This window comes from Lonchura striata, chromosome 3 (assembly GCF_050655825.1).
Source record: "Lonchura striata isolate lonStrDom1 chromosome 3, ASM5065582v1, whole genome shotgun sequence".
NCBI classification, from domain to species: domain Eukaryota; kingdom Metazoa; phylum Chordata; class Aves; order Passeriformes; family Estrildidae; genus Lonchura; species Lonchura striata.
In genome coordinates, this window is record NC_140705.1 from 790,172 (window position 1) to 813,957 (window position 23,786).

The window sequence follows — 23,786 nt, forward strand, 5'->3', positions numbered from 1 at the left end:
CACAGCCCCTGGGGTGGCCCCGGCCCCACGTGGCACCCTGCAGTAGAGCAGGCCCAAGCTCTGCTCTGAGCAGACACCAGGGGACGTGGGGGAACCGGGGGGACATTGCAGGACAGAGTGGCACGCCGCAGGACACTGGGGGACACCGGGGAGCAGAGTGTGTGTGCTCTCAGGTGTGCCCAGGCATCCCATCCCCATCCGCAGGGGTCTCAGCGGGGGAAACTGAGGCACGGGAGAGGGGGCCTGGCCTGTTCTGAGAGGCCGGTCCCCTCTGTCACCGGGACTGGTGAGACTGGGGGGCACCGACTGAAGCGGGGATTTCCCGTGGTTCATCCCAGGCACGGGATCCCGGCGAGCCCCGGGGGCCGGGGAGGGCCCGGAGGGAGCCGAGCCCGGCGCTGGAAGGTGCCGGTGACTGGCCCGGGCACGGCCGGAGCGCTGGAAATGGCTCCGTGCGGGAGGGAGGGATGGAGGAGGGATGGAGCAGGGATGGAGGAGGGATGGAGCAGGGATGGAGGAGGGATGGAGGAGGGATGGAGGGAGCTGCCCCGGGCCCCTGTGATCGCCGGGACCGCTCGGCCAGCGCACCCGGCCATCCCCGCAGCCAGAGCCGGGTCCGCCCCGGCCGGTCCCCGCTGCCCGGAGCCGCCCCGGCCGCTCCCCGCTGCCCCCGCCGCGGCTGCGGCTCCCGCGGCTGCGCCTCGTGACTGCGGCAGCATCTGCAGCGTGCGGCTCATGCATGCATGCATCCCGCCATGCCCGCCTCTGCCAGCTCCATCCCAGCCTCTGCCAGCCCCGTCCCTGCCTCTGCCAGCTCCATCCTGCCTGCCCCAGCCGCTCCTGCCTCTGCCAGCTCCATCCCAGCTCCCTGTCCATCCATCCCTCCCTGCTCAGCACTGGCTCAGCCGCTCAGTCTCTGTGATGACTCCAGTCAGGAAGGCCCAAGAGCCAGAGCTGGGAAGGCTGAGAAGGCCGTCCCGAGGTCCAGAGGGACCATCCGGGGTCCAGCCTTGCCGTGGCCTCCACTCCTGTCCCCGGGTGCCCCGGGAGCGCTGGGCTCACCCAGGCCGGGCTCACCTGGGGCTCACCCGGGGCTCACCTGGGGCTCACCTGGGACTCACCCAGGCCAGGCTCACCCGGGCCGGGCTCACCCGCAGAGCCCTCCCTGCAGGTGTCACACCAGCGATCCCCGGGCCCGCTCTGCTCTGGGCTCAGCAGCTGCAGCTCCCTCAGCCTTACCCCGGCAGAGACGCTGCAGCCCTGCAGCACCGCAGGCTGCTCGGCGGGCTGTCCCCAGCTTGTCCCTGTCCCTCGTGTCCTGGGCCTGGTGCCATGGGGGGGCTGCACTACCTGGGCATGGCTCAGAAATGCCCCGGGACCCTCGGGACCCCTGTGCTGAGCTGTGCCCCAGGGTGCAGCTGGGACTCGCTGGCCCCTCTGCCCTGCCCGCTTCCCGAGGCCAGCGGCTCCTGGGCACCGTGGCCCCCACGCCCCCAGCACGGGCAGGGCTGCCACGGCGGGCACAGGTGCCAGGGAGGTGGCACAGGGGACCAGGGGTGTGCTGGCACCACGGGGCACCGAGCAAAAGGAGCCCAATCCCTGTTCCTGCTGGCAGGAAAGGCCATGATGGGGGACGGGATGAGCACGTGGGAACCGTGCCCCCACCCCAAATCCCACATGGCAGGGAGGGGCTCAGCCCTTCCTCATTCTCCTTCTGTGGCAGCGCTGCCCAGCCCAGAGCCCTCAGGGAGCAGGACAGCAGCGCTGGGGGTCTCTGGAGGGTCAGGGGTCCCGGGGGGTCTCTGGGGCTCAGTGGTCCCCAGGGGTCCCTGGGAATCAGAGGTCCCTGAGGGTCCCTGGGGCTCAGGGGTCTCTGGGGGTCTCTGGGGCTCAGGAGTCCCTGGGGCTCAGGGGTCCCTGGGGGTTGCTGGAGGTCAGGGGTCCCTGGGGCTCAGGGGTCCCCGGGGGTCCCTGGGGCTCAGGGGTCCCCGAGGGTCCCTGGGCGGGCCCTGGAGCGGGGAGCCCCCCGGGCTGAGCTCTTACCTTTCTCTGCGGGCTCCAGGAGTTTCCTCCTGCCGCGTTTCTTCTGGGGGTCGGACGGGGCCAGCTCGCCGTCCTCGCCCGGCGCGTCCAGGCCGTCCCGGGGGGTGCAGCGGCCGTTCTCCAGCCCGCGGCCGCTCTCGCCGCCCGCCAGGCTGGCGGTCTCGTCCTCCTCGGGCCGGCCCCCGGGGCTCGCCCCGGCCTCCTCCGCGTCCCCCCGCGCGTCCCCGTTGGGCAGCGGCTCGGCGGCGGCGTCGGGGCAGGGCGGGGGGCACCGGGGCACAGCCGCGCCGTCCTTGGGGGCGTCGCTGCCGTCGGCCTGCTGCGGGAAAGGGCCGGGGTCAGCGTGGAGAGGTGAAAGGGCTGGGGTCAGTGTGGAGAGGGGAAAGGGCTGGGGTCAGTGTGGAGAGGGGAAAGGTCTGGGGTCAGCACTGGAGTGGGGAAAGGGCTGGGGTCAGCGTGGAATGGGGAAAGGGCTGGGGTCAGTGAGGAGAGGGGAAAGGGCTGGGGTCAGCGTGGAGTGGGGAAAGGGCTGGGGTCAGTGAGGAGAGGGGAAAGGGCTGGGGTCAGTGAGGAGAGGGGAAAGGGCTGGGGTCAGTGAGGAGAGGGGAAAGGGCTGGGGTCAGCGTGGAGTGGGGAAAGGGCCGGGGTCAGTGAGGAGAGGGGAAAGGGCTGGGGTCAGCACTGGAGTGGGGAAAGGGCTGGGGTCAGCGTGGAGAGGGGAAAGGGCTGGGGTCAGTGAGGAGAGGGGAAAGGGCTGGGGTCATTGTGGAGTGGGGAAAGGGCTGGGGTCAGCACTGGAGCGGGGAAAGGGCTGGGGTCAGCGAGGAGAGGGGAAAGGGCTGGGGTCAGCGTGGAGAGGGGAAAGGGCCGGGGTCAGTGTGGAGAGGGGAAAGGGCCGGGGTCAGCGTGGAGAGGGGAAAGGGCTGGGGTCAGTGAGGAGAGGGGAAAGGGCTGGGGTCAGCGTGGAGAGGGGAAAGGGCCGGGGTCAGTGTGGAGAGGGGAAAGGGCTGGGGTCAGTGCCAGGTGTGTGTGTGTGTGTGTGACACTGTGTGTGACAGGTGTGTGTGTGTGACACCTGGGCTCTGTGTGACACCAGGACAGTCCCACACCAGGACAGTCCCACACCAGGACGCCGCTGAGCCGCTGTCCCTGGGCTGTCCCTGGGCTGTCCCTGGGCACCCTCGGGTGCCATTCCTGGGGCAGTTCCCCGGCTCCCGGAGCCCTGGCCCCGCTCCCGCTGCTGCCGGGGCCGCATCCGTGCCAGAACGATCGTGGGGGCCGCAGGGCTGCCCGGGAGGAAACGGGACAGCGGGGCCGGGGCCGCGCTCCCGAGCGGGCGGGGGGCTGCGGGGCCGGGGCCGCGGGGGCTGCGGGGTGCGGGGGGCTCAGGGGGGCTGGGGGATTTGGGGGGTTTGGGATTTGGGGGCTGTGGGGTTCAGGGGGGCCCTGTCCATCCCACCTGGCCACACCGCTGCCAGCCCCTCTGCAGCCAGCACCCCGGGCACCGCAGCGGGCACAGCCACCACTCCTGGCACCCCAGCAGGCACAGCCAGCACCCTGGGCACCCCAGTGGGCACCGTGGCCACCCTGGGCACCCCAGCGTCCCTACCTGGGCCAGGAGCGCGCCTAGCTCAGCCCCATGCCACCAGCACGTCCCAGTGCTGCCACTCACACTGGGAGGGCACGGGGGACCAGGAGCCACCCCGGCCTGTCCCTGTACCCGTCCCGCTGCCCGTCCCCGTGCCCATCCCCGTCCCCATCCCTGCCAGAGCTTCCTGCCCACCCACCCGGCTCTTCCCCTGCTGCCAGGCCTGGGAACAGCTCTGCCTTTCCCTGCTCCCTCCTGTGCTGGGCCTGTGCCAAGGAGCTGCTCTGCATGCCCTGTGCCCTCCCTGCTGCCCAGGACACAGGGTGGCACTGGGGACACTGTCCGGACAGGGATGATGGCGGTTGGCACTCGGGGGCTCTCGTGCCCACCCCAGCCCAGGGAAGGTGGCCCTGTCACCCTGGCAGCACGGCAGGGCTGAGGGGTGTCCCTCTGCCAGGGCAGCTGGGCCTGGGGACGCCGGTCCCGGAGCCGTGGCACGCCGCTGCGTGGCTCAGCGTGGCACGGTGTGCCACGGGACAGCCTGGCACGGCCTGGCACAGCTCGGCGTGGCCGGGCACAGCTCACCCACACTGTGACACCCGTCCCCGCAGGGCTGTGCCCAGCTGGCCTCCTGCAGTCCCCCTGCAGCACCCTGTGCCCTCTCACACCGTGACCGGGCACCCTCTGGCCACACGCCTGCCCACCAGGACCTTACTTGGGTGCTGGGGACCCCTGGTCATGCCCACAGGGCCAGCCTGGCGCCCGTGGCCTGTGCCAGCTCTCCTCAGTTTCAGTAGCTCACATCCACAGGGGCTTCCCTGGCAATGCCAGGGGCTGGCCAGGCCAGCTCTGCTCTCTTGGCACTGGGAGCTGCTGGCCAAAGGGCCAGCTCTGGCTCCAGCCCTGGCACCTGCTCTGGCACCGGCACCAGCAGCAGCTCTGGCACCAGCCCTGGCACCTGCTCTGGCACCGGCACCAGCAGCAGCTCTGGCACCGGCACCAGCACCAGCTCTGGCACCAGCTCTGGCACCAGCTCTGGCACCGGCACGGGCAGCAGCACCGGCACAGTGCGGCTGTGTTGGGGCACACAGGACGGGCACCCAGCCCCGGCTGCGGGGCAGGATGTGCCCGCTGCCCTGGCATCGCTGCCATTCCTGCACCGTGCCGGGGGTTCCCGGGGCTGCTGGCCCTGCTGGCCAGAGCCCCCCCGGCTCCCAGGCCTGGCACTGCCACGGTGCTGCCCGCTTGCTCCCGTGCCAGCGTTGTTCCTCCAGCAGGCTCCCTGGCCCTGGCATGCTCCTCCTGGCACCACCACTCCCCTGGCCCAGGGCTCCTCCCGGCCCGGGGCACTGTCGGCATGAGCCCGGCCAGCCCCGCACGCCCCTGGCCCAGGGGAGGCCGCCCCGGCTTTGCCGTGCCCCCGGCACCGGCAGGGCAGGGATCGGGCACGGATCGGGCACCGCGGGGACTGGCGCTGGTAGGGATCAGACACCGTGGGGACTGGCACTGGCACGGCACGGATCGGGCACCGCGGGGACAGGCAGCTCGGACCCGAAACGTGCTGGCACAGGGGGAAGCCTTTGGGCTGCCAGGAACTTTGCAGAAAGGATCTGTGACATCCTGAGGGCGAAGGTGCCCCAGCTCTGTTTGTGCCCCGGGCTCTGCTCGTGCCCCCGGCCCAGCCCTGCCCTGGGCCCGTTTGTCACCCCTGTCCCCTCCGGGGCGATGAGGAGCGGGCACACCGTCCGAGCCCGACACCGAGGGCTCCTTCCCTCGGGGATTCAGCGTCCCGGGGACCTGCTCCTCCACCCAGCCCGAATTTGGGGCAGCGGCCCGGTGCCACCTGGCCACCCCGCAGGGAGGTGGCTCCCCAGTGGCACCGGGACACACCACGGCCTGGAAGGGACGAGCCATGAGTGTCCTCAGCCCCGGGGCCCCGTGCCAGCCCTGAGCACCCCGTGACTCCCAGCTGACCCCAGCGGGCACGGTGCCCGTGGCCCAGCGAGGGCTGAGCGAGCCCGGAGTGCTGGGTGGGCACGGCCCCTGGGCAGCAGCCAGGGGGCCCTCAGAGGCTCGGGGGCTCTGCCCCCCATGGCCAGCAGCCCCAGGGAGGGGACTGGGGTCCCAGCCACCCGGGCAGGGAGCGGATGCACGGTGGGGCCTCGAGCGGAGCCACACGGAGCACGATGGTACCACCGGGCACGGGAGGGCTCGCCAAGGGCCAGGAGGGGAGGGACAGCCCCGCCGACTGCCCTCGGGTCTCCTCTGGCCCAGCACCCTGGCACACAGGGCAGCCACGCTGGCCCGTGGCACGCCAGGAGCTCTGCCACCAGAGCAGGACAGCACCACGGGGACACCCACGGGGACACCCACCGCCCTCACCTGGCCCTGGTGCTGAGCTCTGCCACCAGAGCAGGACAGCCCCATGGGGACACCCATGGGGACACCCACCGCCCTCACCTGGCCCTGGCACCGAGCTCTGCCACCAGAGCAGGACAGCCCCGCTGGGACACCATGGGGACACCCACTGCCCCTCACCTGGCCCTGGAGCCGAGCTCTTCCACCAGAGCAGGACAGCCCTGTGGGGGACACCCACTGCCCTCACCTGGCCCTGGCACTGAGCTCTGCCAGCAGAACCAGAGAGCCCTGTGGGGGCACCCACTGCCCTCACCTGGCCCTGGTGCCCGCTGGCTCACCTGGGCATGCTTGCGCTTCCGCCCGGGCCGCCCGGCTTTCCTCATGGGCGTCCCCGGCTCCTGCTTCTCCTCCTTGCTCGGGTTCTCCTCGGGCTCCTCTTCCCCCTGCGGGCAGACACAGGGCGGTTACGCCGCCGGCAGCCCGGGCCGGGCACGGCCCCGCTGCCGCTCGGCGATCCCGGTGCCGCGGGCACCGCCGCGGGACGGGCGCCTGCCCGGCCGGGCGGGAGCACGGTGGCACGGCCGGGCTGGCAGCAGCGTGGCACTTCGAAGGGCGGCAGTGGCTCCTGCCCCGCTCGGGCTGCGGCACGGGCCCGGGTGACCCCGCTGCCCCGCGCCGCTGTGCCACGGCCGGCTCGGGACGTACGCCCGCCGCTGCCACCCAGCAGAGCGGAGCGTGGCGAGGGCCGTGGGGACGCCTCACGGCACCGGCTGCGGGCAGCCGTGGGCTCCCCGGGGACGAGGCCAGCAGGAGCGGGTACCCTCGGAGCCGGCAGCTGCCCGCTTTGGGGACCCCGCCGTGCCCCGGGGCAGTGGCAGCGCCCTACGCCCCGGCCCGGGGCGGCGGCCCGGCCCCGGTGCCAGCGGCACACGTGTGCCAGCATGGCGGCGGCTCCGGGAAATGAACCTGCTCCCGTGCTGAGGCCGCGCGTGCCGGGGGCTGCCCCGCCTGGGGGTCCCGCGCCCGGCACCGCGGGGCACACGCGGGCAGGGGGCAGCGAGGCCCGGCACGGCGCGGGGGCGGTTTCACCTGAGCCCCAGAAGATCCCGGCGCAGCAGCCAAGCAGGAAGAGGCCACGGAGGGGGAGCAGGGGAAGGAGGAGAGGCCGGTGGGGGGCTGGCGAGGGAGAGGCCGGGGAGGGGATGGGGCTGGCAGCCAGACAGCGCCGGCATGCAGCGGTGGCCGCGCGGCCCCGCGCCCGCCGGGCGCCAGTCCTGCCCCGTGCCCCCCGAGCTGGGCGGCCGGAACGTCCCCGCGGGTCCGGCACCGGGGTCCCGCGGCACTGGGACACACCGCGTGCCTTGGCCGTGGTGGCCCGGCCGTGGTGCCCAAACCAGCTCCCTCTGTGCCACCCGCCCCAGGCTCAGCCGCATGCCCTGTGCCCGCTGCTGCCCCCGTGCCCCCTGCCCGGTCTCGGTGCATGTGGGACGCACGGGGGCCACGTGTAGGTGTCCCCAGGCCTGTGGTGTCCCTCCAGAGCCGTGCTTGTCCCAGCCCCACTCGCCTGCTTGTGGGGCCGGGCAGCCTCCAGCCCTGCGCAGGGACTCCCAGCCCTGTTCAGGGACCCCCAGCCCTGTGCAGGGACCCCCAGCCCTGTTCAGGGACCCCCAGCCCTACAAGGACCCCCCAGCCCTGTTCAGGGACCCCCAGCCCTGTTCAGGGACCCCCAGCCCTGTGCAGGGACCCCCAGCCCTGGCACCTGCTGGCATGCCCAGCGCTGAATGAGGGCAGCACACAGAACAGCACGCAGGGCTCTGCCAGGGCCGGGCCCCGCTCCCCATGGCATCCTGCTGGGACGTTTTGGGACGGCTCCAAGGATGACGTCAGGACCCCAGATCCAGCTCCACCATCCTGGTGCAGAATTCCCTGAGGGGGATTCTGGGGGTCCCTGCCCCACAGGCTCCCTGTGCCTCGCTGCAAAGCCAGGGCAGCACCACGGAGCCCAGGGGTGCAGGCCAGCCCCGAGGAGACCCTGGCACCTGTCCCTTTGCCCCAGTCCTGCCCTGGCACCTGTCCCTTTGCCCTGGTGCTGCCCTGGCACCTGTCCCTTTGCCCCAGTCCTGCCCTGGCACCTGTCCCTTTGCCCTGGTGCTGCCCTGGCACCTGTCCCTTTGCCCCAGTCCTGCCCTGGCACCTGTCCCTTTGCCCTGGTGCTGCCCTGGCACCTGTCCCTTTGCCCCAGTCCTGCCCTGGCACCTGTCCCTTTGCCCATCCTAGCCTGGCTGCTGGCACTGCCCCAGCCAGTTGTCCCTCGCCACAGTTCAAGGCGTCCAGGTCCTGGCAGCATTCAGTAGCTGCACATGAAAATTTGGGGGTGTCATGTGCACCAGGTGGCAGCCAGGCTCACACGGCCAGGAGGGGATGCAGCTGGGCAGCGCCCATGGGTGCCAGCGAGGCCAGGGGGCCTCCAGCGTGAGCAGCTGGAGGGACAGAGCTGGCTCGAGGGCTGCCACGGCGGGGGACGGCGGGGTCCGGGCTGTGGGATGAGAGGCGCTCCCGGCACCCGCCGGGACAGGGAACGCTCCCGGGGGCACGGCGGGCACCCCAAAAGCAGGGCAGGCGTGGGGGTGCGGCCCGGGCAGCGGCAGGGCTGGCAGGGGGCTCCGGGGGTCTCTGCCCCCGGGCCGGCAGCGGGGCCGGTGCCGCATCCCGCCGGGAGCCGAGTCACCCATCACCCCGTGCCGTCCCCGGGCTCCCGGCACGTCCCCGGTGCCGCTCGGCTCCGCTGCCAAGCAACGGCCCGGGGGCACGGCGGCCGGGCAGAGCCGCGGCAGGACGCGGAGCCGGCCCCGGGGCTGCGGAGCCCTGCCCGGCCGGAGCGGGACTCGGCCCCGCCGGGAGCGCCGGCACCGGCCCGACCCGCGGGGCCGCGGGCACGGCAGCGGCTTCGCCCGCCCGCCCCGGGCTGCGGCCGCCGCCCGGTGACCTCGGCGCGGGCCGCGGGGGAGGCGACGCCGCATCCCGCGGGTCAGCCCGGGACATCGCCCGGCGAGCACTGCTGCCGCGGGGGGCACTGCCCGGCCGGTCCGCTCCCGGGGGTACCGGGAGTACCGGGAGTACCGGGCACTGCCCTGGTTCTGCCCGCTCCTGGGGGTACCGGGAGTACCGGAAGTACCGGGCACTGCCCGGCCAGTCCGCTCCCGGGGGTACCGGGAGTACCGGGCACTGCCCGGCCCAGCCCGCTCCCGGGGGTACCGGGAGTACCGGGCACTGCCCGGCTCTGCCCGCTCCCGGGGGTACCGGGAGTACCGGGAGTACCGGGCACTGCCCTGGTTCTGCCCGCTCCCGGGGGCACCGGGAGTACCGGGCACTGCCCGGCTCTGCCCTGCATGCCCCCAGAACCGCCCCAAAGCACGGGGGCTGCACATCCACCCCGCTCCCGGCTCCTGCCGGCAACACTGCCGGGCTGGACCGACCCGCCCGGGCATCCGTGCCCCGGCTGTGCCAGGAACGTGCCAGGCACATCCCAGGGGACACGTGGGCACATCCCAGGGGACACGTGGGCACATCCCAATGAACACACGGGCACTTCCCAATGGACACACGGGCACATCCCAATGGACACACAGGCACTTCCCAATGGACACATGGGCACATCCCAGGGGACACATGGGCACATCCCAATGGACACACAGGCACATTCCAATGGACACACGGGCACTTCCCAATGGACACATGGGCACATTCCAATGGACACACGGCCGGGCCCTCCAGCCGCTGGGAGCAGTGGCTGGAGGACGGAGCTCTGACGGGTGAGAACAGCGGGCCCAGCTGCCCAGCAGGAACCGGGATGACCCCGAGCTGGCAGTGCCCACAGTGGGACGGTGTCCAGCTGGCTGCAGCCCCGGTGCCCACGCCTTGACCAGCCCTGCCCCACGCTGCTGGACACTCTGCCCCACGGGAAGAGCAGCAGCTTGGCCAGCCCTGGCACTGGGAGCTGCCACCCCAGCCCAGCGTGTGCATGGCCGGGGTGTCCTTCCTGAGCCTGGCATCACACGTGCAGGACGTGCAGGGACCCCGGAACGGGCAGGACCCCCCGAGGGGGAGCAGGGCTGGCACGAGGCTTACAGCCCCAGCACAGGGCACGAACCCAGCACACGCTCCAGGGCCGGGACATCCCCCATCCTGGGGGACACCCCCTCCTGGGGACACCCCCACCCTGCCAGCCCTCTGCCCAGCTCCAGCCGCAGCCGGGAGGTGACAGCAGGTCTCTGTCCCCATCCCCTCCCCGAGCTCCCCGGCGCCAGGAATAGCTCAATCCGCGCTAATCCCGAATCCCGCCGCGGCTCCCGGAGCGGGGCCGAGCTGGAGCCCGCGGCGGGGCCGGTCCCCAGAGCGGAGCCCGGGGTCCCCGGAGCGGAGCCCGCGGCGGGGCCGTACCTTGTGCGTGTCCAGCGCCTCGCGGCTGGGCGCGGGGCTGCCGGCCTCCAGGCTCCCGCTGGACGGCATCGTGGGGCCGGCCGGCCGCTTCTGCACCTGAGCGGAGCCCGCCGCGCCGAGGAGGGGTCCGGGCACCGTCCCCCGCCGCTGCCGGGATCCTCCTGGCCCTGCGGGAAGCGGACACGGACGGGGGTCAGGGGGAGCGCCCGCCCCGCCGCCCCCGGCCCGGCCCGGCCCCGGCCCCGGCAATTATTAACGTGCCACAGCCTTGACTCGGCCGGGCTGGGCTCCTGCCCCGCCATCGCCCCCGGTGCCCGAGCCCCGGCCCGCCCGGGGCGGTGAGGGGTGCGGGCTGCACGGTGCGGATGATGGGTGAGGGGTGCACGATGGGGGTGAGGGGTGCGAGATGAGGTGTTCATGCTTTGGGTGAGGGGTGCGAGATGAGTGGTTCACAGTGTGGGTGAGGGGTGGGAGATGAGGGATGCACAATGTGGGTGAGGGGTGGGGGATGAGGGGTTCATGGTGTGGGTGAGGGGTTCGAGATGAGGGGTGCACAGTGTGGGGTGCAGTGTCAGTGCAGGGTATGGGGTGAGGGATGCACAGCATGGGGTGCAGCGTGTGGAGCACAGGGGGCACAGTGTGAGGTGTGGGGAGCCCACAGGAGTGCACTTGTGGGGCACAGAGTCCATGCTGTGGGGTGAAATTGTAGGGTACAGTGTCCATGCTGTAGGGTGCAGGGTGTGGGTACAGTGTCCATGCTGTGGGGTGCAGTTGTAGGGCACAGTGTCCATGCTGTGGGGTGCAGAGTGTGGGCACAGTGTCCATGCTGTGGGGCACAAGGTGTGGGCACAGTGTCCATGCTGTGGGGTACAGAGTGTGGGCACAGTGTCCATGCTGTGGGGTGCAGGGTGTGGGTACAGTGTCCATGCTGCGGGGTGCAGAGTGTGGGCACAGTGTCCATGCTGTGGGGTGCAGGGTGTGGGCACAGTGTCCATGCTGTGGGGTGCAGTTGTAGGGCACAGTGTCCATGCTGTGGGGTGCAGGGTGTGGGTACAGGACGCACGGCACAGGGTGCAGGGTGATGGGTGCACGGCGTGGTGCGGGGCACCCAGCACAGGATGCTCAGTGTGGGGTGTCCTTTGCAGAGCACGGGGTGCCCAGGCCCTGTTTGGGGGTGCGTCGTGCACCTTGTGAGGTGCATGGAGGGGGGTGTGCAGTGTGGGGTTCGAGGGGTGCAGTGTGCATTTTGTGGGTGCAGGGCACAGGGGCGGCAGGGCAGTGGGGTGCAGGGTGCTGGGTACAAGGGGCGCGCGGGGTGCAGGACATGCCGCAGGGGGCACAGGACAGGGTTTGGGGTGCAGGGTGAGTGGGGCACATGGTGTGGGGCACCCCGCAGGCTGTGCACGGTGTAGGATGTGCAGGGTGCTGGCTGCAGGGCACAGGGTGCTGGTAGCGAGGGGGCTGGCAGGGCCATCGGGGTGGGCTTGTGGGGTGCAAAGGGTGCAGGGGTGGGGGGGCCGAGTGCTGCCTGGGGCTCCCGGAGCCCGGGGGTGCAGGCTGGCTGCGGGTGCGGGTCGCAGGGGGATGCCGGCTGCGGGCTCCGGGGGTGCGGGCTGTGCGGGACGGGCTGCGGGGTCCCGGCTGCGGGGGCCGGCTGCGGGGCGCCGGGGGCCGGTGGCGGGGGGCCGGGGGGGAGGCGCCAGCCGGCACCTGTTGCTATGGCAAACGCTGCATTCGCCATGGCCGGGGCTGCTGTTGCCTTTGGCACCGGAGCTGCAATTTGTTTCTAGAGCTTTCCAGCCGCAGCCGTTCCCAGCGGCGGGCGGGGGGCTCGGGCGGGGGCTCGGGGGGGCCGGACGCCGCTCTCGGCGCCTCTCCCAGCCCAGGGCATCCCCCCGGCCCGCGGCCGGAGCGGCGGGGGCTGCCGGGGGGCCGCGGCCGCCCCCCGACACGGGCACGGGGACCCCCGGGGTTTGGGGTGCCGGGCCGGGGGCCGGGGGAGCTCAGCCCGCCCTGCCCCTCTCGCGGGCTGCGCTGGGGGGAGGATGGGGGCAGGGGGAGTGGGGGGCGGCTCCAGGCTGGGGTGGAGGGTTGGGGTGTGGGACCTGGGGGTGCAGGAGGCCGGACGGGGCTGTGGGGTGCACGCTGGACCCCCAGGCACAGCCCTGTGCCGGCCAGCGGGCGCTGGGCAGCGACTCCCCGGCCCCTTCCCTCCGCAGCACGGGGAAGCCCCGGCCCCATCCCTGCTCCATCCCCTTGGGGGCACAGGGGTGCCCACGGCAGCTCCCCGCGGGCACACTCGGCCCCGGCCCGGCACTTGGCCCCTTGGCACCGCGATGCCCACGGGTGAGGGGCCAGGCTGGCACCCCGCACCCCCAGACCACCGCTACCGGCCCCCCTGTCAGCGGCTGTGCCACCAGCCCCACGGCACGGCACGGCACGGCACGGCACGGCACGGCACGGCACCTCGGCCCCCGTTCCCCGCGAATCGCCTCCCGGGGTGCCGCTGGCGGAGCCCCCCACCATCCCCGAAGCCCCGGGGCGGGCACGGCACGGCACGGCACGGCACGGCACGGCCCGGACACGTGCGGCGGGAAGCACCGGGGACACCGCGGCCGCACCGGGCACCTCGGGGATCCCCCACGGCCGGAGGCGCCGCGGGGCGCGGGGGTCGCGCAGCCGGGGGTCTCCGCCGTGCCGCCGGCACCGCCCGCAGCCCCCGCGGCACCGGGGTCCCTCCGGCAGCCCCGGGGGGCGGCGGAGCCCGGCCGGCGCTGCCGAAGGGGCAGCTCGCGGCTTTGATTCGCTTCCAGCCAACATGGTCTCCGAACGCTCTAAAAATAGTTGTTCTGCGCACAAACCCCGCGGCAGCCCCGGCCGCCGAACAAAGCCGCGGAGCCGCCGCGGCCCGGCCGCCTCCCGCTGCCCGCCCCGCGGGGCCCCGCCGGAGGGGCCGGGCGGGACCCGGCGGCGCTCCCGGCCCCGCTCCCCGCGCTCTTACCGGGCTGCGCTCGCCCGCCGCGGCGGCACGGGACGGGACGGGAAGGGCCGGGGGGCTCGGCGCCGTGCCCTCGCCTCAGGCCGCCGGGACCGCGCTCCGCGGCATCCCCCGGCCGCGGGCGGGCTCGGCGGCGGTCACGGAGCCGCGGCGGGGACGGAGCCCCGCGGGCGCCGCGTCCCCGGCGGCGCCGGCCCCGCGGCTCGGGCCGGGCGAGCGGCGGCCCCAGCGCAGCCGGCGGCGCCGCTCCCGCTCGGCAGCACCGGCGAGTCACGCTCGCCGCGGCGGCAGAGGCGTTCCGAAGTAGGTTACCTGCGCCGGCTGGGCGAGACACGCGGCAGCCACCGGCAGCCACGAAAATGGAAAACCCACCCGAAATCCCGCCTTTTTTTTTTTTTTTTTTTTTCCCCTTCTTCTTCTTTTTTTTTTTTTTTTTTTTTTTTAAATATATTTAGGGACCTCGGCGGTGCCGTGCCGCAGCCGGGAGCCTGCAGGGACCTAACCGGCCATTTTAGGTGACGGCGAGCGGGGTCCCCCGCAGCCCCCCGCGCCGGTGGCGAGCGGGGACGCCGCCGCCGCAGCCCCCCCGCCCCGTCCCGAGGTGACCCCGCGTGCGGCGGTGGCACCCCCGCCTTGGCCGGGGTCCCCGTGCGCCGGCGGCGCTGGGGACGCACGAGGGACCCCGGCCAAGCGCCTCTCCCGTGACAAGTGCCGCAGCGTATTATTATTGTTGTTGTCACTTTGAGTCACTGCCGCCACCGCGCTCCTCCTCCTCCTCCTCCTCCTCCTTCTCCTCCTCCTCCTTCCCAGCAGCAGGGAACAACTCCGGGATTGACTCAGAGGGGACCGGAGCGGCGGCCGTGAGTCACCCCCGCCCTCCGCGCCCCCCAGCCCTGACTCACGGCGGGGGGAGCCCCCCGAGCCCCTCGGCGTGGGGGCCGCAGGAACACGGTGGGCGGCCCCCGGCTACGCAATTTCGCCTCCGACAGATGGCTGTGCCGGAGCCGCCGTGGCCTTGACCTCATCTCCGGAGCTGTAATTTAGGGGTGAAATATTTGGCCTCTGCGGGAGGAGCGCCTGGCCACGCGTGCCACGGCTCAGGGAGCCACCGGCAGCTGGGGGACCTGGGGGGCGAGGTGCCAGCGAGAGCTGGGGTGATCCTAAAAACAGACCTGGCCTGGAGGGGGACCCTGGGGTGCTCAGCAGCACTGAGCCAGCCCCGTGGGGCACCCCAGGAATGGAGTCACTGCACCCACAGTATCCCAGGGGGTGATTCCTGCACCCCACAGCACCCCTGAGAGTGATTCTGGCACCTCACAGCATCCCAGGGGGTGATTCCTGCACCCACAGCATCCCAGGGGGTGATTCCTGCACCCACAGCATCCCAGGGGGTGATTCCTGCACCCCACAGAACCCCTGGGAGTGATTCTGGCACCCCACAGCACCCCTAGGAGTGATTCTGGCACCTCACAGCATCCCTGGGAGTGATTCTGGCGCCCCACAGCACCCCTGGGAGTGATTCCCGCACCCCACAGCATTCCAGGGAGGGATTACAGCGCCCACAGCACCCCTGGGAGTGATTCCTGCACCCCACAGCATCTCAGGGGTGATTCTGGCACCCCTGGGAGGGATTACGGCACCCCACAGCATCCCAGGGGGTGATTCCTGCACCCCACAGCACCCCTGGGAGTGATTCCCGCACCCCACAGCATTCCAGGGAGGGATTATGGTGCCCACAGCACCCCTGGGAGTGATTCCTGCACCCCACAGCATCCCAGGGGTTGATTCCTGCACCCCACAGCACCCTGGGGAGCGGTTCCTGCACTCCATGGCACCCCAGGGACTGACACCAGGCCCTGCCCTGCTCCACAGCACAGCAAAACCAGGCACAGCCCCACAGCCAGGATGGGGTGGGATGGGATGGGATGGGATGGGATGGGATGGGATGGGATGGGATGGGATGGGATGGGATGGGATGGGATGGGATGGGATGGGATGGGATGGGAAGTTACGGAGTAGGATGTTGGGATGAAGTGGGATGGGAAGTTACGAGGTGGGATGTTGGGGTGGGGTGGGATGTTCTGGGGTGGGACGGGACACTGATGTGTGTGAGCCCAGTGCCGGTCTGTGGCCAGCCCTGCAGGTGGGATGGGCTGGATGGAGCCCGGGGACAGGGAAGGGGCTGCTGCAGCACCGGGAAGGTCTCACTGGGAAGGTGTCACCGGGAGCACCGGGAGCGCCACGTGCTCCGTTACCGGGGAGAAAGCTCTGGAGAGATCTGATCCTGGGAGCAGAGCCCCAAGCCCCTGGGGACCCCGAGCGGGGCCGGGAGCTGCGCCGGGGCAGGAGCGGAGCCGGAGCCGGAGCGATCCCGGCAGGGCCGGGAGCCGGGAGCGGCGGTTAACCGTGGGAACGGGCCCAGGCCGCGGCACGCGCCGGGCCCCGCGGCGGCGCGGGCGAGCGGAGCCCGTGTGGGTTCCTCCCGCGCCGGGAGCCCAAAGCGGCCCGCGGCCCGGAGCCGGCCCACCGGAGCCAAACCCTCGGGAGCCGCCGCGGCACGAGCGCGCCCGGCCCGGCACGCGCCCGCGGCACCTGCCGGGCCCACGCGCTCCCCGCGGGCGCCGCGCCCTGCCGGGGCACGGCCCGTGGGAAGGCGTGGGGCAGGGACGTGCCAAAAGAAAACTCCCTGCGCCAAAAACACCGCCCGAGCCTCTGCCGGTGGCTGCCGTGGCACGGCGCAGCACGGCATGGCATGGCATGGGCTCTGGGGGCACGGCTGTGGCTGCCACCGGGTTTCAGGGGCATGGACATGGCCAGCCAGGGTCATCGGGGGACACCGGGCCACACCGGGCCACACTGGGCCACACCAGGACACACCGGGCCACACCAGGACACACCAGGACATACCAGGCCTGCCAGCAGGCACCAGCATGGCACCGTTCCTTGAGGGAGCAGAAGCTGCTCGGTGTCACCAAAACGGCTTGGTGTCACCAAAACGGCTCAGTGTCACCACAGCTGCTTGGTGTCACCAAAACTGCTCGGTGTCACCAAAACGGCTCGGTGTCACCACAGCTGCTTGGTGTCACCAAAACTGCTCGGTGTCACCAAAACTGCTCAGTGTCACCACAGCTGCTTGGTGTCATCACAGCTGCTCGGTGTCACCACAGCTGCTTGGTGTCACCACAGCTGCTTGGTGTCACCAAAACGGCTCGGTGTCACCAAAACTGCTCGGTGTCACCACAGCTGCTTGGTGTCACCAAAGCTGCTCAGTGTCACCAAAACTGCTCGGTGTCACCAAAACGGCTCGGTGTCACCACAGCTGCTCCGCTGGGAAGTTTGGAGCTGACTCAGCACAGGGCCCGGGGCTCCCGGGGGTCTCCCGGCAGTCATGGCCACCACGGGATGTGGCTGCCCGGCGTGGCAGCCAGCACGGAACTTGGCCGGTCCCACGGTGACACCGGCGACGTCACACAAAGGGCAGAGGCACGGAAAGAGGAACTGAGCGAGGAGGAAAATCTCATTTGCCCACAGGTTTGCGCAGGCGAAACACCCCGGAAAGCGGGGGGAGGAAACGGCGGTGGGAGGGAAAGGGGAGAGAGGGGAAGGAGAAGGGAGGGGAGGGGGGAAGCGAGGGGGAAGGGAGGCAGCAGGGGAAGTGGATCGGAAGTGGGAACCAAGGGGAAGGGGGAAGTGAGCGGAAAGGGCGAGAAGCAAGAAGGGGAAAGCAAAAAGGAAATGATGGAGGAAGGTGGAAGGAAGAGCGAGATAAGAAACCAGAGGGGCAGGGGAGTGAGAGGGTAGTGGGAAGTGAGTGGGAAGGGGGAAGTGAGAGGGAAAGGGAAGGGGAGAATGAGCAGGAAGGGGGAAGGAAGTGATGAGGAAGTGGGCAGTGAGTGGGCAGCGGGAAGCAAGGGGAGATGCACAGGCAGGGGCAACAGAGCACGGAGTGGGCAGTGACAGGGAAGGAAGGGGAGAATGAGAGGGAAGGAAGGGGAGAAGCAAGAGGGAAGGAAGGGGAGAACGAGAGGGAAGGAAGGGGAGAACGAGAGGAAGGAAGGGGAGAACGAGAGGAAGGAAGGGGGAAGGAGCCGGGCCCGGCGGGGGGACCAGAGCGGGCAGGACAGGACGGGGCAGCCCCCGGCCCCGCCAGGCCCCGGCCCGCAGCCCCCTCCCGCGGGCCCCGCCGCGCTGCGCCTCCCCCGGGGGGATTTTTGGTGCAAAATCCCCGAAGTTTGGGCAGGGCCGGCCCGGCCGCTGCCCCGGGCGGCCCCGCCGCGGGCCGGGCAGGGGCGGCCGCGGCCCCGCGTCCCTCCCGGGGGGCTGGCGGCGGTGCCGCCGCGGGCCGGGAGGGACCGGGAGGGACCGGGAGGGACCGGGAGGGACCGGGGCACAGCCGGCGGTGCCGCCGGGCCCCGCTGCCCTTCAGCCGCCCGCGCCGCGCTCAAGGACACGGCGGCGCCGCGGGGGCCGGGCCGCGCCGCTCGCACGGCCGGGCCGAGCGGGGCCGAGCGGGGCCGGGCCGGGCGGGGGCGGCGCGGGGCCGGGGGCCCGGCGGGCCCGGCCCCGCCGTGTTTTCCTGCCGCGGGCCCGGGACGGCGCAGACAGCGGGGCCGCGGGGCCGGGCCGAGCCCCGCCGGAGGGAGCCGAAGTGCGCCGGGGGGAGCCGAACCGCGGCCGGAGGCAGCCGAACCGCGGCCGCAGGGAGCCGAACCGCTGCGGGGGGAGCCGAACCGCTCCGGGTGGGCCCGAGCCCTCCCGAAGGCACCTCCCGAACCGAACCGGACGGAGCGGGCCCGAGCCGAGCGGAGCCGAGCCGCGCCGAACGCGTCAGCCGAACCGAACCGAGCGGACGCGAGCGGCCCGAGCCGGGCCGGCGGTGCCGGTGCCGGTGCCGGTGCCGCTGTCCCGCTGTCCCGCTGTCCCGCTGTCCCGGTTACCTGGGCCGCTGCGGGCCCGGCGCAGAGCCCCGCCGAGCCCCGCCGAGCCGTGCCGAGCCCCGCCGAGCCGCCGCCGCCGCTGCGCTGCCCGGCCAGGCCTCCTCCCGCAGCGCCGCCGCCTCCACTGCAGCACCGAGCCCGCCGCGCGGTCCTAGAGCCCGGCGGCCGCGCGCGGCACGGCGCGGCACGGCACGGCGCGGCACGGCACGGAACGGAGCGGCACGGAACGGAACGGAGCGGCACGGAACGGAGCGGCACGGCACGGAACGGAGCGGCACGGAACGGAGCGGAGCGGCACGGCACGGAACGGAGCGGCACGGCACGGCACGGAACGGCACGGCACGGAACGGAGCGGCACTGAACGGAGCGGCACGGAACGGAGCGGCACGGCACGGAACGGAGCGGCACGGAGCGGCACGGAACGGAACGGCACGGCACGGAACGGAACGGCACGGCACGGAATGGAGCTGCATGGAATAGAGCGGAATGGAACGGAGCAGCACGGCATGGAACGGCATGGAACGGCACAGCACAGCTCGGAGTGGCATGGAACGGAGCGGAACGGAGCAGCACGGAATGGAGCGGCACGGCACGGCACGGCTTGGAGCGGCACGGAGTGGCACGGTGCGGCATGGAACAGAACGGCACTGAATGGAGCGGCACGGAACAGAACGGAACGGAATGGCATGGAGCGGCACGGCACAGAGCGGCACGGAACGGCATGGAACGGAATGGCACAGAATGGAACGGAACGGCACAGAACAGCATGGCACGGCACAGAGCGGCACGGCGCGGCACAGAACAGAGCGGCACAAAACAGAATGGAACGGAATGGCATGGAACGGAACAGAGCGGCATGGCACAGAACGGAGCGGCACAGAACAGAATGGAACGGAATGGCATGGAACGGAACGGAGCGGCATGGCACAGAACGGAGCGGCACAGAACAGAATGGAACGGAACAGCACGGAGCGGCACAGCATGGCACGGAGCGGCATGGAACAGAATGGAATGGAATGGCATGGAACGGAACGGAGCAGCATGGCACAGAACAGAGCGGCACAGAACAGAATGGAACGGAACAGCACGGAGCGGCACAGCATGGCATGGAGCGGCATGGAACAGAATGGAACGGAATGGCATGGAACGGAATGGCACGGAGCGGCACGGCATGGAACGGAGCGGTGTGGCTTGGAACAGCACTGCACTGGCACAGGCACGGGCATGGCACAGCTCAGAACAGCCTGGCATGGCACAGCATGGCACAGCACAGAGCTGAGCTGCTGTGCCAGGGCAGGGACGGAACCCCGTGCTAACGCAGGGTGTGCCATCCCTAACCCTGCCGTGCCAAACCAAGCCCTGCTGTGCCAAGCCGTGCCAAGGCCTTCTGTGCTGTGCCAAGCCAGGCCGGGTCGAGCCAAGTGTGGCCAAGGGCTGTGCCGTGTCAAGCCAAGCTGTGCCAAGCTGTGCTGTGCCAGTCTAGGCCAGGCCAGGCTGGTCTGAGCCAAGCCGGGATAGTAGAGGGCTGTGCAGTGCCAAGCCATGCCATGCCAAGCCATACTGTGCCAAGCTGTGCCATGCCAAGCCAGGGCAGGCTGGTGTGAGCCAAGCCGGGATAGTAGAGGGCTGTGCAGTGCCAAGCCATGCCATGCCAAGCCATACTGTGCCAAGCCGTGCCATGCCAAGCCAGGGCAGGCTGGTCTGAGCCAAGCAGAGCAGAGTCAAGGGCTGTGGTGTGCCAAGCCAAGCTGTGCCAAGCCAAGCTGTGCCAAGCCAAGCTGTACCGTGCCGAGCCAAGCTGTACCGTGCCGAGCCAGGCCGTACCAGAGAAAGCCAACGGCTGTCCAGTGTCATGCCAAGATGTGCCAAGCCTTGCCAGGCTGTGCTGTGCCAAGCCAGGCTGGGCCAAGCCAAGTGTGGTCAAGAGCTGTGCAGTACCAAGCCAGGCCATGCCGTGCCATGCCAATCCAATCCAATCCAATCCAATCCAATCCAATCCAACCCAATCCAATCCAATCCAATCCAGTCCAGTCCAGTCCAATCCAATCCAATCCAATCCAATCCAATCCAGCCCAGTCCAATCCAGTCCAGTCCAATCCAATCCAATCCAGTCCAGTCCAGTCCAATCCAATCCAATCCAAAATCAAGCCAAACCAAGCCGTGCCATGCCAATCCAATCCAATCCAATCCAATCCAATCCAATCCATTCAAGCCAAGCCAAGCCAAGCCAGGCTGTGCCAAGCCAGCCATCCATCCTTACTCTCTCCCTTCTCCCCGCACTGGTGCCAGCTGTGTCCCCCGATCCCTGGTGCCAGCGCGACCCCTGGGCCCTGACAGGAGCTCTCGGGGGCTCTGCCCTCGGGGTACCCCATGCCAGGGAGGCAGCACCCCTGGGTGCTGAGGGGGCTCAGGGGGCTCCGGGGGCTATGGGGGCTCAGGGGGCTATGGGGGCTCGGGGGGCTATGGGGGCTTGGGGGGCTATGGGGGCTTGGGGGGCTATGGGAGCTCAGGGGGCTATGGGAGCTCAGGGGGCTATGGGGGCTCAGGGGGCTATGGGGGGTCAGGGGGCTCAGGGGGCTCAGGGGGCTATGGGGGTTCGGGGGGCTCGGGGGGCTCTGGGGGCTCTGGGATCTCAGGGGGCTCAGGGCTGGGACTGGGGGTTCCAGAGACTCCAGAGGAGCTGGGGGGGCTGTGGGGAGCTCACGCTGCCGCTCCCGACACCTGGCACAGGTGCTGCTTTCAGTCCACAAAACCCTGGGCTTGATCCAGGCTGAGGATGGGGTGATCTGGGGGGCCCTCGGAGCATCCAGCACCGCCCGGGCACCGTCTGGGCACCAGGGCCGTGCCACAGAGCCTGGCACGGGCGTGGAAGGGCCCAGCAGCTTTGGCCGTGCTTTGGCAGCCCCGTTCCTGCTGGCTGTGCCAGGATTGCAGCCCCGAGAGGGGCCCCTGGGCAGAGCTCCCCTCGCCCTCCGTGCTGGAAGGCTCCTGGGGCACAGGGGGGCACTGCGAAATAACGCATTAATTAACAATGCTAATTAATGGCGTGCTCCCTGCTGGGCTAGGCCCTGCTCACTGCCATGGGTGTCCTGCAGGAGCCTCCTGTGCCTGCTGGGGATCCCGGCTGGAAAGGGGCGGTGGCCCTGCGCCAGAGCAGAGGATTGGGATTGATCCCAAATCCCCCAAATCACACAGGCAGGGTCCTATGGGCTGGGATTAAACCTCAAATCCCACGGGCAGGGTCCTATGGGCTGGGATTGGGATTCAGCCCACCTATCCCATGGGCTGGGATTGGGATTTACCCCCTGATCCCACGGGCTGGGATTGGGATTTACCCCTGATCCCACGGGCTGGGATTGGGATTTACCCCTGATCCCACGGGCTGGGATTGGGATTTATCCCCAGATTCCACGGGCTGGGATTGGGATTTACCCCCTGATCCCACGGGCTGGGATTGGGATCTACTCCCTGATCCCACGGGCTGGGATTGGGATCTACTCCCTGATCCCATGGGCTGGGATTGGGATTTACCCCATATCCCATGGGCTGGGATTGGGATCTACTCCCTGATCCCACGGGCTGGGATCGGGATTTATCCCCATATCCCATGGGCTGGGATTGGGATCTACTCCCTGATCCCATGGGCTGGGATTGGGATTTATCCCAAATCCCATGCTGGGGAACAGGCCCACACTGGGCTGGGCTGAGCAGAGGATGAGGATGGGGATGGGGATGAGGATGGGGATGAGGATGAGGATGGGGATGGGGATGGGGATGAGGATGGGGATGAGGATGAGGATGAGGATGAGGATGAGGATGATGAGGATGAGGATGGGGATGGGGATGAGGATGAGGATGAGGATGGGGATGGGGATGAGGATGAGGATGAGGATGAGGATGAGGATGAGGATGAGGATGAGGATGAGGATGAGGATGGGGATGAGGATGGGGATGAGGATGAGGATGAGGATGGGGATGGGGATGAGGATGAGGATGAGGATGGGGATGGGGATGAGGATGAGGATGAGGATGAGGATGGGGATGAGGATGGGGATGAGGATGAGGATGGGGATGGGGATGAGGATGAGGATGGGGATGGGGATGAGGATGATGAGGATGAGGATGATGAGGATGGGGATGGGGATGGGGATGGGGATGGGGATGAGGATGAGGATGAGGATGAGGATGAGGATGATGAGGATGGGGATGGGGATGAGGATGAGGATGAGGATGATGAGGATGAGGATGAGGATGAGGATGAGGATGAGGAGGAAGAGGATGAGGAGCCCGGCCTCCAGCCCCGTCCCCTGTCCCCTGCCGGGCCGGCAGCCGCTGGCCGGGGGTGGCCCCGAGGAGGCTCCGTGGCCTCCGGCCCCGTCCCTGCGCCCCAGGCCAGGAGTGTCCCCGGAGCCGCGGCTCCCTCCCCGCAGAGCCGGGCGTCCCCGGGGTCCCCCTGGCTGCAACCCCGGCAGCTCGGCCTCGGCACCGTGGCCCGGTGACACGGTGACACAGCCGGGTGACACGGTGACATGGTCCGGTGACACGGCCTGGTGACACGGCCCGGTGACACGGTGACATGGCCCAGTGACACAGCCTGGTGACATAGTGACATGGCCTGGTGACATGGTGACGTGGTGACACAGTGACACAGCCCAGTGACACGGTGACATGGTCCGGTGACACGGCCCGGTGACACAGTGACACAGCCCAGTGACATGGCCTGGTGACATGGTGACGTGGTGACATGGTGACATGGCCCGGTGACACAGTCCAGTGACATGGCCAGGGTGTCACCGTGTTCTGGCAGTGTCACCGTGTGCCGGGCAGCCTCACCATGTGCCAGGCAGTGTCACCATGTGCTGGCAGTGTCACCGTGTGCCGGGCAGTGTCACCGTGTGCCAGGCAGTGTCACCGTGTGCTGGCTGGTGTCACCGTGTGCCGGGCAGTGTCACCGTGTGCTGGCAGTGTCACTGTGTGCTGGGCAGTGTCACCGTGTGCTGGCAGTGTCACCGTGTGCTGGGCAGTGTCACTGTGTGCCGGGCAGTGTCACCATGTGCAGGCAGTGTCACCGTGTTCTGGCAGTGTCACCGTGTGCCGGGCGGTGTCACCGTGTGCTGGCAGTGTCACCATGTGCTGGGCAGTGTTACCATGTGCTGGCAGTGTCACCGTGTTCTGGCAGTGTCACTGTGTGCCGGGCAGTGTTACCATGTGCTGGCAGTGTCACCGTGTGCTGGCAGTGTCACTGTGTGCCAGGGTGGCACTGCTGTGCCGGGGTGGGGGTGACCCTCTCCCACCACCTCTGCCAGGCCCTGGGGACAGGGGGTGTGGGGACATGGCTGGTGAGCTGAGGGTGACAAGGGGCAATGAGGGTGGCAGCAGTGGTGGCCAAGGGATGGTGACCCTTGGGATGGCAGCATGGCCT

General features: G+C 70.2%; 1 protein-coding gene across 2 annotated transcripts in view; it reads right to left on the bottom strand.

Annotated features, from left to right (window-relative positions):
• DNMT3A (DNA methyltransferase 3 alpha) overlaps positions 1-18,470 on the bottom strand; it is a 32,735-nt gene extending 14,265 nt beyond the window's left edge. Inside the window, exons 1-4 of one of the 2 annotated variants that reach the window (XM_077782499.2) lie at positions 18,365-18,470; positions 10,430-10,596; positions 6,328-6,432; positions 2,044-2,359 (exon numbers count right to left, since the gene is read on the bottom strand). In XM_077782499.2, coding sequence (XP_077638625.1) covers positions 2,044-2,359; positions 6,328-6,432; positions 10,430-10,498 — 490 coding nt within the window. In that variant the 5' untranslated portion in view covers positions 10,499-10,596; positions 18,365-18,470. Of the gene's footprint in view, positions 1-2,043; positions 2,363-6,327; positions 6,433-10,429; positions 10,597-18,364 lie in introns of both variants that reach the window. The other variant, XM_085574214.1, reaches the window with a different exon arrangement.
• Positions 18,471-23,786: the final 5,316 nt, after the last annotated feature.